This window comes from Trachemys scripta, chromosome 5 (assembly GCF_013100865.1).
Source record: "Trachemys scripta elegans isolate TJP31775 chromosome 5, CAS_Tse_1.0, whole genome shotgun sequence".
Taxonomy (NCBI): Eukaryota; Metazoa; Chordata; order Testudines; family Emydidae; genus Trachemys; species Trachemys scripta.
Genome location: NC_048302.1, coordinates 51,616,745 through 51,631,591, shown reverse-complemented (window position 1 = coordinate 51,631,591; position 14,847 = coordinate 51,616,745). Strand labels below are relative to the sequence as shown.

At 40.7% G+C, this 14,847-nt stretch overlaps 1 protein-coding gene across 3 annotated transcripts in view; it reads left to right on the top strand.

The window, feature by feature from the left end:
- The window catches only part of INPP4B (inositol polyphosphate-4-phosphatase type II B), a 301,350-nt gene that overhangs the window by 250,228 nt on the left and 36,275 nt on the right, over positions 1-14,847 (top strand). For all 3 annotated transcript variants that reach the window (XM_034771368.1, XM_034771367.1, XM_034771370.1), the window contains one exon: positions 13,364-13,518. In XM_034771368.1, coding sequence (XP_034627259.1) covers positions 13,364-13,518 — 155 coding nt within the window. The remainder of the gene's footprint in view (positions 1-13,363; positions 13,519-14,847) is intronic.

Here is a 14,847-nt window from a genome sequence, read left to right as displayed (position 1 = left end):
AAAATGCAGTGATTTGGGTCATAGAAGTACCTACATATTTCTAGACCAGTGTTTTTCTATCATTTTCATCTGCTGAGTTATTGTAAAAAGGTGACCCTCTCATGGATCCGTCTCCCCTCCCAATACCTGAATCCTCTGCTTCTTAACATTTTTCATTATGTAGATCATCTAGATCATCACAGATTCATGGCCCAGACAACTCATGGAGGAAGGGTGAGGTCCCAGAGGACTGGAGGAGGACAATCGTAGTACCTATCTTTGAAAAGGGGAACAGATTGGACCCAGGGAATTATAGATACCTGGAAAGATACTGGAACAAATTATTAAATAATCAGTTTTTAAGTACCATGGGGATAATAGGGTTATAAGAAATAGCCGGCATGTATTTGTCAAAAACAAATCATGCCAAATCTAATTTCCTTGTTTGACAGGGATTACTGGTCTAGTGGATAGAAGGGAAATAATAGACTTTATATATCTTGATTTTAGCAAGACGTTTGACAGTCTCACATGACATTCTCATTAGCAAACTAGGGAAATGTGGTCTAGATAAAATTATTATAAGGTGGGTGCAAAACTTATCCAAAAAGTAGTTATCAAAGGTTCATTATCAAACTGGCAGGGCATATCCAGTGAGGTCACACAGAGATCTGTCATGCGTCCAGTACTATTCAATATTTTCATTAATGACTTGTATAATGGACAGTATGCTCATAAAATTTGCAGATGATACCACGCTGGAAGGGGTTGCAAGCACTTTGGAGAATAGGATTATAATTCAAAATGATCTTGACAAATTAGAGAATTGGTCTGAAATCAACGAGATGAAATTCAATAAAGATGAGTGCAAATGAACAACTACAAAGTAACTGGCTAGGTGGTAGTTCTTCTGAAAAGGATCTGGGGTTATAGTGGATCACAAATTGAATATGAGTCAACAATATAATGAAAAAAGCTTATCTTTCTGGGGTGTATTTACAGGAGTGTCATAAGTAAGACATGGGAGGCAATTGTCATGCTCTCCTCAGCACTGATGAGGACTCAGATCGACTACTGAAGAGAATAAAAAATGATAAAATGTTTAGAAAACCTCACCTGTGAGGAAAGGTTAAAAAAGCTGGATTTGTTTAGTCTTGAGAAAAGAAAATGGAGGGGGGACCTGATAAGTCTTCAGATATATTAAGGGCTGTTATAAAGAGGAAGGTGATCAATTGTTCCCCGTGTTCACTGAAGGTAGGACAAGAAATAACTGGCTTAATCTGCAGCAAGGGATATTTAGATTAGATAGTAGGAAAAAATTTCGAACTATAAGTGTGATTAAATTCTGGAGTAGGCTTCCAATGGAAGTTGTAGAATCCCCATTATTGGAGGGTTATACGAACAGATTGGACAAACACCTGTCAGGAATGATGTAGGTTTACTTGGACCTATCTCAGCACAGGGTCCTGGACTTGATGATCTTTCGAGGTCCCTTCCAGCTCTACATTTTTATGATTGTATCATCATTAGTAAGGGCTCCTCCAGAGGTCACGGTTCAAAAAAAAGTAGTCTAAGTTCAACCTCCTGCACTGCAAGAGAGCTATCCAAGTTTTCTGCAGCTTTCCATGTAGAAGTACACCTCTACCCCAACATAATGCTGTCTTCGGGAGCCAAAAAATCTTACTGCATTATAGCTGAAACCACGTTATATTGAACTTGCTTTGATCCGCCAGAGCATGCAGTCTTCCCCACCCCCACCCCCCCGAGCGCTGCTTTACCGCGATATATCCAAATTTGTGATATATCGGGTCGCGTTATATTGGGATAGAGGTGTAGTATACGTCTGAGACAGCTGCTTATGGTGAAACTTACAAAGAACAGTTCATGGGACTTAATAAGACGCCGTCAGTTATGATCTTCTGGGAACCAATCCTACACTTGGCTCTGCCTAGGAAGATTACTGCACCCGTGCAAAGCCCTGTTGAAATCACTAGAGCTCCATGTAAACACAGGGGCCTGAACTCTGTTACAGTATCAGGGCCTTGGTTAATAATACACGCCTGTAGGGATGTTAAATCATGCAAGATACTCCCTTCAGTATCCAGTTACTGTTTTTACAGTGAATCTTTCTTCTAAATTTAAAATAAATCCATTATTGTTGCATACCAAACTTCAGTTATTCAGAAGTACGGTATCTTACTTTTATTCTCTAGAGTCTAACAAGCCTCGGGGCCGATTGCAAAACATAATTACTTGGTTTAGCTCTAGTTGAATATTTCTGTACACAAACTCTATTGTTCATAGTTTTATGTAATGAAGGTACTTTAATTTGTAAATAAATAACTAGCTGCTACTGCTATAGGCACTCTACCAGTCATCTTTACGTAAATTACACGTATGTCATTCCCATAGCTACTGTCACCATGGCAGTTAGGCATTCCAATGGCAGTGATTAAAACACCAATCAACTAGATATGGTATTTGAAGAAATACAAACTAAGGAAATACAAAGCAAAAAAGTAATTTAAAAAAAAACCTCTAATGATGATAAAAAATTCATAAATAAATAAAACATGCCTATTATTTGAAGATCTCTTGCAGCAGGGACATGAAATTTGGAAGGGGGATTGTCCTGAGGTCAGACCGGGTCCTGGAGTCCTTTGCTGTCCCTGTGACAATCTATTCAGATTTCAATGAGTTCCAAGCTATCTGAAATCACTATTTGCAGTCCGAATTATGCTCCATAGAGTTTGATACAGGCTTGGTGCTTTTTAAAAAAAAATGCAAACATTCTGTCTGCACTGAGCCTGCTCCTCAACCTTACTGAGCCTCCTCACAGGCTTCCTCGGTGCTGAATGTGCTCCCCAGAATCTCTGTGCCTCATGCTGAAATAACCGAATACTGGTGTGTTGTCTCCAATTTTCTTCCTCCCGGGTGATATCCCCACCAAACTCTGACCAGTGTTTGGGGAATTAAATCAGGGAGAAGCCTTTTCTTCCTCTGAAGCAGGGGTGGGCAAACTTTTTTGCCTGAGGGCCACATTGGTGTTGCGAAACTGTATGGAGGGCCAGGTAGGGAAGGCTGTGCCTCCCCAAACAGCCTGGCCCCTGCCCCCTATCCGCCCCCTCCCACTTCCCACCTTCAGAACCCCTGACCCATCCAACCTCCCCTGCTCCCTGTCACCTAACTGCCCCTTCCCGGGACCCCCACACCTAACTGCCCCCTGGGACCACACCCCCTATATAACCCCCCCGCTCCCTGCCCCCTAACTGTCCCGACCCCTATCCACACCCCCGCCCCCAGACAGGTCCCCCAGGACACCCCCCGTTACCTGTCCCCTGAAACCCCAGAACCTCCGCCCCCTCCAACATCCTCCTGCTCCTTGTCCACTGCCCCAACCCCTATCCACACCCCTACCCCCTGGGACTCCCACGCCTATCCAACCGCCCCGTGCTCCCTGTCCCCTGACTGTCCCCCGGAACCCTCTGCCCCTTATCCATTCCCTCTACTCCCCACCCCCTTACCATGCTACTCAGAGCAGCAGGAGCTCGCAGCCCCGCCACCCAGCTGGAGCCAGCCATGCCATCCACACTGCCCGGCAGGAGCGGCAGGTCAGAGCACTGCCAGCGCAGCGTGCTGAGGCTGCGGAGGAGGGGCCGGGGCTAGCCTCCCTGGCCGGGAGCTCAGAGGCTGGGCAGGACGGTCCCGCGGGCCTGATGTGGCCCACGGGCCGTAGTTTGCCCACCTCTGCTCTAAAGATAGTTTCTTATTGCTGCTCCTCTCTGTGTAATACCCAATGGTCCAAACTATTTCCTCTCTATTCTAACTGTTACTGGTGTCAGGTCTATTATGTTACTATCAGTAGAGCCTGCAGAGGGAAGAGAAGGCACAGATTCTGCTCCATCTCTTCCGTGGCTGGACTACACAGTAAACGCCTGAATAGCAATCTGTATACAAGAGAGAGGGGCCTCATGAAGCAGGAGGTCTCAGAAAAATTTTCCTTGAAAAAACAGGCCTAAGGGACTAAAAGCCCACAGTGTTCTCTCTACCTTCAATTGCCTGTTGAGGAGAGGATGGAGACGGAGCCTCTGTTTCAAAAGGCCCTGTCTTTCCCAAATGAGAGCTCACTTTTATAGCTGTCAGCCAGCTATGTAGGATGGGGGTTGCTCAATCTCCCTTCTCCTTCTCCAACTCTCTCTCATTTAGGGAGAGACCGCCATGTATGACTGTCAAGGAGGAGAACAGACCTACCACCAACATAATTTCCTTACACATAACACATCTCTGAGGGAGAGTGCATGGTTAGGTGGCCATGGAGTATATCTCCAAGGTTGCTGTCAAGAGGGTTCTCTTGCAGGCTGTGGAACACAAGTCAGGATTTGACCTCACACTGTATAGATTTTTGAAATCCAGGTGCTTAGTATTGGTATCCAAAGAAGTGTAATTTATAACTTGGCAATGTAAAGTTTGGATCCAAATTCTCTGCTTGTGTAAATAGGCACAGTGCCATGGATTTCAATGGAGCTATGGAAGTTTACACCAGGAGAAAATTTGGCCTTTAGCACACAGTAGTCTAAACACAAGTTCTTTCTGTACATTTTCAAATACACGAACTATACAGGGCAAAGACATTTTACCTTTCATTAACGGTGGAAACAACAAGATTTCAATGACACACAGACTCTTTTTAGTAATAAAGTTATTGCCGTTTTATATATTGCTAATACTATTTTGTAGTAAGGTAATAAATGTAACCATATGTATTACAATGTAAATCAACTGTGTATAAAAAGGTAAGTCTTTTTCCGATAGGAATTCTGCAATTATCATACAACATTACTCTCAGAAGAAGTAAAAGATAAATCAGCATGGGACTCAAATAATCTACCAAGAACAGGACAGGATTTATTTTCACTTCATGTCTCCAGAGGTTTCTTTTGTCATCCATTCAGTGAATCTTTAACATATTTTCTTAGAGGAGAAAAATGTTTTGCTGCTTTACAACCACTTAAAAGTTTGCCCTTCACTAAAATGTATAGCCCTTATACTACCCTATTTTAAATAACCCCCTGGAATTAACAAGTCTGGAGCTCTTGATGTTTATACCATAGTATGTTAGCATCTTTGTATTGGGAAGTCACAATTTCTTGGTGTAAAGGATTTATTAGATTATTGCAGTAAATATATTATTGCTCATTATAATGGGACTACATTTAATGTACAGAAAGTCTACATTTGCCAACTGTTACCACAGACATTTCTTATTCTAAATATTGGGGGCAGAGGGAAACTAGTTATCTCTGATACCATTGCATGGCAAATGTTGGCAGATGCTGCCAATATAAAGGTGATCACTGTGTGAGTGGTGGGTGAAAGCCAAATTCTGCCCTCAGATACACTTATGTGTTTCCCATGAAGCCAGACTATGCTCTCACTTATATATGAACATAGAAATAATTACAATGGATAAGACTAGAGGTCTGTCTACTGCAGTATCCTTTCTCCAACATTGGCTAAACCCAGATGCTTCAGAGGAAATTGCAAGAACCCCAATAATGCACAATTATGAAATAACCTGCGTATAGTGGAATTTTCGTCCTAACCCCAGTTAGCAATTGGCTTAGGCCCCGACGTGTGAGAGATTTTTTCTCTTATCCTAACATAACCATGGATATTTAAGGTCCTGGATTCAGTGATATCTTGTGTCACTGAATTCCATTATGTCTGTGAGTTCCATTAATTGTGTTGTGTAAAAAGTATTTCCTTTTATCAGTTTTAAATATATCCTCTTTCCATTTCACCAGATGTCCCCTTGATCTTATATTGTGAGAGAGGGTTAATAAGAGCATTTGATTTATTTTCTCTATACTGTTCATTGTTTTATATGTCTCTCTCTCCTCTTTAACCTAGACACAGTCCTAATTTTTGCTATCTCTTTTCATCTGAAAGACTTTCCAAGCCTCTAATAATTTGTATGCCTTCTCTGTTCTGTTTGTGCAACATTTTCTGGGAGATGAAGTGAGCAAAACTGAGCACAGTATTCAAAGTGAAGAGAAACCATTTATTTATATATTTTAGTCTGAATAGTTTGTATCTTATTCTGTATACATTCAAGCATGCGCTTTTTTTTACTGCTGGTGTGCATTGAGCAGGTGTTTCCTTTGATGTGAGCTGTAATGAGGATTTACTCTATGACAAGGTATTAGTTTGACCTAGGTTTTATCCTTAAATTAGAAACTAAGATTTTTTAAAAATTTGTTTAATTTAACTGGTTGGATTTAATGTAGTCTTCTTATAAATAATAGATCAGCCTGCTTCCCTCACTGCTCATCTTCCACACAAGACGAATTCCCCTGTCTTTATTCATTCCTTTGCTCTGCCTGGGATCCCCCTCAGCCCAAAACTGGCTCTCTCACTAGCCAGCTCTGTATTTATACTTTATGAGCACACATTTGGGATTTAATCCTTCCCACCCTTTACTGACAATCCATCATCTTAGCTTTCCCTGTGACTCATGCACTTCAAACATTTGCTATGACTCATAGACTTCGAAAGAGTAGTGCAAAGAGATTCATTTTCCTAACTGCTTTTACAGCATTAACAACGCTAACACTTACTTCCTTTCCCAAAAAAAAAGCATTTCCACCAAAGCAAGAATGACATTCACAACACTGACACTCTATCTACCCATCTCCTACCCAAATATAAAAAATTAGGGCAGTTAACTCACACGATTAACTAAAAAAAATTAATCGCAATTAAAAATAATTAATAGTGATTAATCGCACTGTTAAACAATAAAATACCAATTGAAATTTATTAAGTATTTTGGGATGATTTCTCCATTTTCAAATATATTGCCTTCAATTACAACACAGAATACAAAGTGTACAGTGCTCACTTTATATTGGTTTTGATTACAAATATTTGCACTGTAAAAATGATAAACAAAAGAAATAGTATTTTTCATTACACCTCATACAAGTACTGTAGTGCAAACTCTTTATTGTGAAAGTACAACTTACAAATGTGGGTTTTTTTTACATAACTGCACTCAAAAATAAAACAATGTAAAACTTTAGAGCCTACAAGTCCACTCAGTCCTACTTCTTGTTCAGCCAGTCACTCAGACAAATAAGTTTGTTTACATTTGCAGGCAATAATGCTGCCCACTTCTTGTTTATAATATCATCTGAAAGTGAGAGCAGGCATTCGCATAGCACTTTTATAGCCAGCTTTGCAAGATATTTACGTGCCAGATACACTAAAGATTCATATGCCTCTTCATGCTTCGGCCATCATTTCAAATGAGATGCTTCCATGCTGATGATGCTCGTTTTAAAAAATGCATTAATTAAATTTGTGACTGAACTCCCTGGGGGAGAATTGTATGTCTCTTGCTCCGTTTTACCCACATTCTGCCATATATTTCATGTTATAACAGTCTCGGATGATGACCCAGCATATGTTGTTCATTTTAAGAACACTTTCACTGCAGATTTGACAAAAAACAAAGAAGGTACCAATGTGAAATTTCTAAAGATAGCTTCAGCATTCGACCCAAGATTTAAGAATCAGAAGTGCCTTCCAAAATCTGAGAGGGATGAGGAGTGGAGCATGCTTTCAGAAGTCTTAAAACAGCAACACTTTGATGCGGAAACTACAGAACCCAAACCACCAAAAAAGAAAATCAACCTTCTGCTGCTGGCCTCTGACTCAGATGATAAAAATGAACATTCGTCAATCCACACTGCTTTGGATGGTTATCAAGCAAAACCTGTCATCAGCATGGACGCATGTCCTCTGCAATGGTGGTTGAAGTATAAAGGGACATATGAATCTGGCATATAAATATCTTGTGATGCCGGCTACAACAGTGCCATGCAAATGCCTGTTCTCACTTTCAGGTGACATTGTAAACAAGAAGCAAACTTATTTGTCTGAGTGATTGGCTGAACAAGAAGTAGGACTGAGTGGACTTGTAGGCTCTAACGTTTTACATTGTTTTATTTTTGAATGCAGTTATTTTTTTTACATAATTCTACATTTGTAAATTCAACTTTCATGATAAAGAGATTGCACTACAATATTTGTACAGTAACTCCTCACTTAACGTCTTCCCGGTTAACGTTGTTTCGAAGTTACGTCGCTGCTCCATTAGGGAACATACTCATTTAAAGTTGTGCAATGCTCCCTTATATCGTTGTTTGGCTGACTTTACAAGGGATCATTGCACAAGTTCCTCTTCTCCGCCTGCTTCCCCTCCCTTCCTCTCTCCCAGGGCTTTGGCGGCGCTTAGGACTTTCTGGGAGGGAGGGAGCGGGGAAGCTGTCCCCCCACCCCGGCAGGCAGGGCCACCTAGAACGCAGGGGCTTTAGGGGCTGCAGGGCCCTGGGCTAAGGGGACCCGGGGCCCTGGCCTGCAGTTCTAAAGCCCCTTTCGGAATGAGGCCCTGCGAGCACGGGCTGTAGGACTCAGGAGGAGCAGGGGCAGCTGCGCAGCCAGAGAGAAGCCACATTTTCCCCTTCAAAGCCGACCGGAGAGAAGCGGCGCTTTGAAGGGGAACACGCCGCTTCTCTCTGGCCACTGGCTGCGCAGCTGCCCCAGCTCCTGAGTGCTCCGGCCCGTGCTCGCAGGGCCGCATTCCAAAAGGGGCTTTAGAGCTGCAGGCCAGGGCCCTGGGGCCCCCTTAGCCCAGGGTCCTGCAGCCCCTAAAGCCCCTGCATTCCGGGTGGCCCTGCCTGCCGGGGCGGGGATGGGGAGCAGCTCCCAGAATCGTGGCTCCCAGAATTGTGGCCATAGGGGCGGTGCTGCGCTGCGCAGAGCCACCTGCACACCCACTGCACCAAACAGGAGCTGCCCCAGGTAAGTGTTCTGCACCTCCTGCCTACCTCACCCTGAACCCCCTCCCGCACCCCCACCCTGAGCGCCCTCCCGCACCCTGACTCCCTCCCAGACCCTGCACCTCCAGCCCTGAGCCCCAGCGGTAAGCCGGGGCACCTCCCCACCACACTACAGTACAATATATAATGCCTTTTTTCTGCCCCCCAAAAATTTGCTTGGAACCTAACCCCCCTGCATTTACATTAAGTCTTATGGGAAAATTGGATTCGTTTAACATTGTTTCACTTAAAGTTGCATTTTTCAGGAACATAACTACAACGTTAAATGAGGAGTTACTGTATTAGGTGAATTGAAAAATACTATATCTTTTGTTTTTTACAGTGCAAATATTTGTAATAAAAATAAATATAAGGTGAGCACTGTGTACTTTGTATTCTGTGTTGTAATTGTAATTAATATATTTGAAAATATAGAAAACATCAAAAAATATTTAAATAAATGGTATTTTTGTTTAACAGCGTGATTAATCGTGATTATTTTTTTTAATCGCTTGACATCCCTAATAAAAATAAATCATCCAACCTAACCCACCCCCCTGCAATAAAGCAGAGGTTTTAACCCCAAAAGGGAAGAAAGCCAAAAAGCCACTATGGACTTCACTATTGATTTTACGTGGGAGATGCTCAGATACTACAGTGGTGGGTGACAATATAAAACGCTAAGGTAAGATAAGATTCTCCTTCATCTGCTGTCTAGTAGTAAATAGTTGTGTTACCCAGAGTGTATGGCTCAGATCCTCTCGTATTGGCTGGTCACTTAGAGGTTAATAATTGCTCATTTAGTTCAAGTGGTAGAGGTCTGTATTTGAAGGTCAAGGGTTCATATTCTACTGATGACCCTTTGGTACTGCTAATGTTGGGAGCTTATTACATTTTCACATGATGGAATTTTCCCTCTGGTTTTCTGTTTTTAAAAATTGGTTTTCTTAATTCACAAAGGGAGAAATCATCCTTAAACAGGTGTTAGAATTAGAAACCAGGATAATTTGTCAGTTTTTGTCATGACAAGAAATATGTTCCAGATTTCAGTCTTTTTCACATATTTTCATTGTGTATACTTTGGACAGTTTGAAGGTTGAAAACTATGAATGGCTTTATAAGTATGAAAACAACAAGGAGTCTGGTGGCACCTTAAAGACTAACAGGCCAGACCTTGCTTACAGACAACCCCCCAACCTGAAGCAAATACTCACCAGCAACTACACACCAAACCACAGAAACACCAACCCAGGAAACAATCCCTGTAGCAAACCTCATTGCCTACTCTGTCCCCATATCTACTCTTGTGACACCATCAGAAGACCCAACCACATCAGCCACACCATCAAGGGCTCATTCACCTGCACATCTACTAATGTGATATATGCCATCATGTGCCAGCAATGACCCTCTGCCATGTACATTGGCCAAACCAGACAGTCCCTCTGCAAAAGAATAAATGGACACAAATTGGAGATCAGGAATGGTAACATACATAAGCCAGTAAGTGAACACTTCAATCTCCCTGGTCATTGTATTACAGATTTAAAAGTCATTATCATTGAACAAAAAAACTTCAGAAACAGACTTCAAAGAGAAACAGCAGAACTAAAATTCATTTGCAAATTTAACACCATTAATCTGGGCTTGAATAGGGACTGGAAGTGGCTGGCTCATTACAGAAGCAGCTTTTCCTCTCCTGGAATTGACACCTCCTCATCTATTATTGGGAGTGGACGACATCCACCCTGATTGAATTGGCCCTGTCAACACTGGTTCTCCATTTGCAAAGTAACTCCCTGCTCTCCATATGTCAGTATATAATGCCTGCATCTGTAACTTTCACTCTATGCATTTGAAGAAGTGAGGTTTTTACCCACGAAAGCTTATGCCCAAATAAATCTGTTAGGCTTGGTCCACACTGGGGTGGGGGATCGATCTAGGAAACGCAACTTCAGCTACGAGACTAGCGTAGCTGAAGTCGACGTTTCCTAGATCGAACTAAGTTTACTTACTGCGGGGCCACGCGGCGCAGGCGTCGACAGCGGAGGGGAAACACCCACCCCAGCCATGCTGCCTACAGAAGCCCAGGGGGGATTCCCTTCCTCCTCTCGGTGAGCTGGAGTTCCGCAGTCGACGGGGGAGCGCTTCTGGGATCAATCCAGACGAGACGCGATAAATTGATCCCAGAAGATTGATCTCTACCGTCCGAATCAGGCGGGTAGTGTGGACCTAGCCTTAGTCTTTAAGGTGCCACCAGACTCCTTGTTGTTTTTGTAGATACAGACTAACACGGCTACCCCCTGATACTTCATAAGTATGGTTTCAATACAGGGTCAGAATCCTGAAAACCATTACCATTACCATCAAAATCCTAGGTATCCGGTATCTCCTCACCATATCACTTCATTCATATATTAAGCATTCATACACCTGAACTATAAATGAAATAGGTGGACATCACAGAGAGTAGGGAAAAACAGTAAAAGCCTTTTTTCCTTTTAACTTTTACCAATAATGGAAATCCGTTTCACCACAATTACTACTTCTTCTAAATATAAAGAAATACTATAGTATCTCGGATTCCACAGGTTGGTAATTGGTAAGTTTAGTCGTTTCAATGACTACTATTATTCATACTTAAGAGTAAGGACAATATACATTTTGTAGGGCTTCGTGGTTTTTTAGCTATTAAATCTTCCTTAGCCCTTTACCTAGCCCTGTTCTATTTCAAATCCCTTTCCCTTCAACATCTGTTCTGTCAAATCCTGGCCTCTTTTCAGTTTCATATTTTAATTTAAAAAGCTTAATCAGGATCTCTTTAATGATCCTACAGAAAAATGTTAAACAAAAACTGACACAGCCCAGGGCAGCGATGCAAGTAATTGATAACGGAAGGGTCAGGAATACACGTGCTTAAAAGCGCAGCCTGGTCAGTGTCGCTTTCTGTAGCAGCACCCCTGATTGTTGGGCCACATTCAATTTCTAATTTTACTTCAAAAAATAAACCTGAGAGTATTAGATGGTGCTTCTATGACCTCCAAGTCAGTCTGTGCTGCCCTTCACAAAATATATTTGTATTCTAATTGTATCTTCGGTCTTTCATCTATATTCAGCTACTTTGCACAGGGATCCTTTTCCTTGTCTGACACGTAACCGGTTGTAAAAAGTGGCACACAACTAATAGTACTATATACATTACGGTTAATAGCAATCAATCAGAAAACAAGACTTAAAAATGAAATATACAACAAAAAGGGAATCATAAGACACTGCACATTGTATTTTATGAGGCTGTTAATACACACTTCAAATGGCTGAAGGCACAAGGCCAGAGGATTGTTGCATCAAATGTGCTGAAGTTATGTACTTATTATTGTAGTCTTCAATATTTCAAAAATGCTCAGTAATCTCAAACACTGACCAGCTGCAATCACTTGCCAGCCACAGTGTCTGAGAGAGCACACATTGCCCTGCTAAAATCCATTTGATAGCCGCCTCATTTTTCCCCAGATGGCAGATATTTATAGACCTGCTGTGCTAATGAAGGGCTTTAAGATCTGGTTTTTAAGATGATGAAATTGTCTAAAATAGAGGCTGCAACCTTGCCTGTACTGTTTACACAGACATGTCTAAAAAACATGGATTCCATGGTCCCTCCTCAGGACCCCATTGCCACTATATGTACCAGTCTGCGAAGGTCTGGCACAAGCACCCTCTCCACAACATACACTTGGTATAAAAACTCCTCGGTGGCCTTCTCTGCATTGGGAAAATACATCATTAGACATTGTTCATTAACACGTTTTAACATGAAACATGATTTTCTTCTTAGTGTAGATAACAACAGTCATGTTGATAAAAGCACATTAGTGAGTCATGGTTAACCTTAGGAATGGACCCCAGGATTAATCATGACCAGCTAACACGTTTTTAAACATGGCTTGTCCCTGCCTACACAAAGAACAAAAGCATATTTAACATCATGTTAGTTAAAACATGTTTGTTAATACATTTTCTAACATGATATATCTTTCTGGACAGGGCCTGTGGGTCAATTCTAACAGCGTCCTCAGTGCAACTTCACCCTGGAGGTTAAATGGTGCAGAGGACCTTGTGTATGTCCTCCAGGCCAGAGTGAATTTCATTCTTAGAAATGAAGCTTATCTGAAATACTTCTAATGTTAATTTGGTATTTGGAAGTATAGGTGAACATTAATTACAGTAGTACATGTGACAGTAAAAGAAAATAGTTTTCTTTATTGGCTCCTTTTCCAGTTTGTCTGATGATCATTGACTAAACTACTTAGGATCACATGGCAGAAACATAATGATTGAATTCCATTTGAGTTGGGTTAGTTTTAACCGGAAAAAAAAAAAAAGAAAGTTTAGCCTTGATGTAAACTCTCTTTAACTGTAAAACACGTGAGTTCATTTTATGCTATCCTTTACAGTGGATAGGATGCACAACAGTAATAATTTCATTTGTCTGTTTTTTATAGATTTGCCGCAAGCTAAATGGAATCCGTTTCACTTGTTGCAAAAGTGCCAAAGACCGGACATCCATGTCAGTGACACTAGAACAGTGCTCAATCTTGAGAGATGAACATCAACTGCATAAGGACTTCTTTATCCGGGCACTGGATTGTATGAGAAGGTATATATCTGGTTTTAGTTTTTGGTTGGTTTGTTTTTCTGCTACTTGTGTTGCAAACACATGCATGTATTATATCGCCTTAGGACTAGCCAGTAGTGAATGTGTTACAGGCCAAAATTTGCTTTATTGAGAAATAAGGACTGAGGATTTGGATCTAGTTAATTAGCAGTTCATTTTTAATGCTTTTTCATAGGCTTTCATAAGACACACAATTTTAGCAACATGCCTGTACCCTATAAAAAAGAAATTTTTATTTACTCTCTTAACAACTTTCAAGCTGTTAAATTCTTATTAAAATATTTAAATAAAATGGAGCTAGAGAAATATTACTAAATCAGAATTAAACATTTGCTATAGTTGGTAGTTCTCATTAGCTCATGTTATCCAAGATAAAAAGGATGACCAAACAAGTTTGGACTGGTGTTGGTTATATTTAATTAAATCATCATTATTATTTTTTTTTAAATGTTGCATTGCATTGTTAAGTATAGCTATGCAACCATTAAGACAGAAGTAATTAAGAATGTGTAATTAGGGGATGTGATAGGGTTTTGAATATCTACATGTTAATCATAGGAAAGAATTTCAAGTAGAGAAGTTTAGATTATAAAATGACTATGACCCTACATTGTGTTATCTGTTAGTCCTAGAAGAACTAATATTTCATAGTTAATTATTTTTATGGATACTGAATAGTATGCAAAGGATTTGTAAAATACAAACATTTTGCATGTAAGATGTGTAAAGAATATTTAACAAAAATCCCTGCAAGACCATAAATTTCAGGGCAGCCTCCTAACAGGTAATAAATTGTATGTCCTCAACTCCAGTGCAACATATGATTAGAATTTCTTTCCTAATTTGTTTAAATTGAGTTTGTACCTAAGTTAAATGTTGTTTTAAAGTTTTAGTAGAGTAATGACCCAAACAGATATATTTCATATCCTGATGCTAGAAGTTGTGTTTATGGATTAATTTCAGAAGCAGTTAAATCTAAAGTGATCACTCTTAGGAGTGCTTTTGCAATATATCCTTCAGTAGGGACACATGTTATTTAAAAAGAAACAAGTTAATTGTTAGAAAGAATGATTTAGCAAAGGACTGTGAGGATTCAGAAGTATAGCCCACTTGCAAGTTGCTCATTCACTGTGATGATGTACTAAAATACCATTTCATATATGTCATTAGCTCCCCTAAATCCTTTGACCACTGCAGTGTTTCAGCTGGTGGGTGACACTTGCATGCACTATCTTTCATACCTTCATGTTTTACCACTAATGAGCAATTCCTGAGTTTTCTACATTAAACACTCTTTCTGTCGGCATTTCA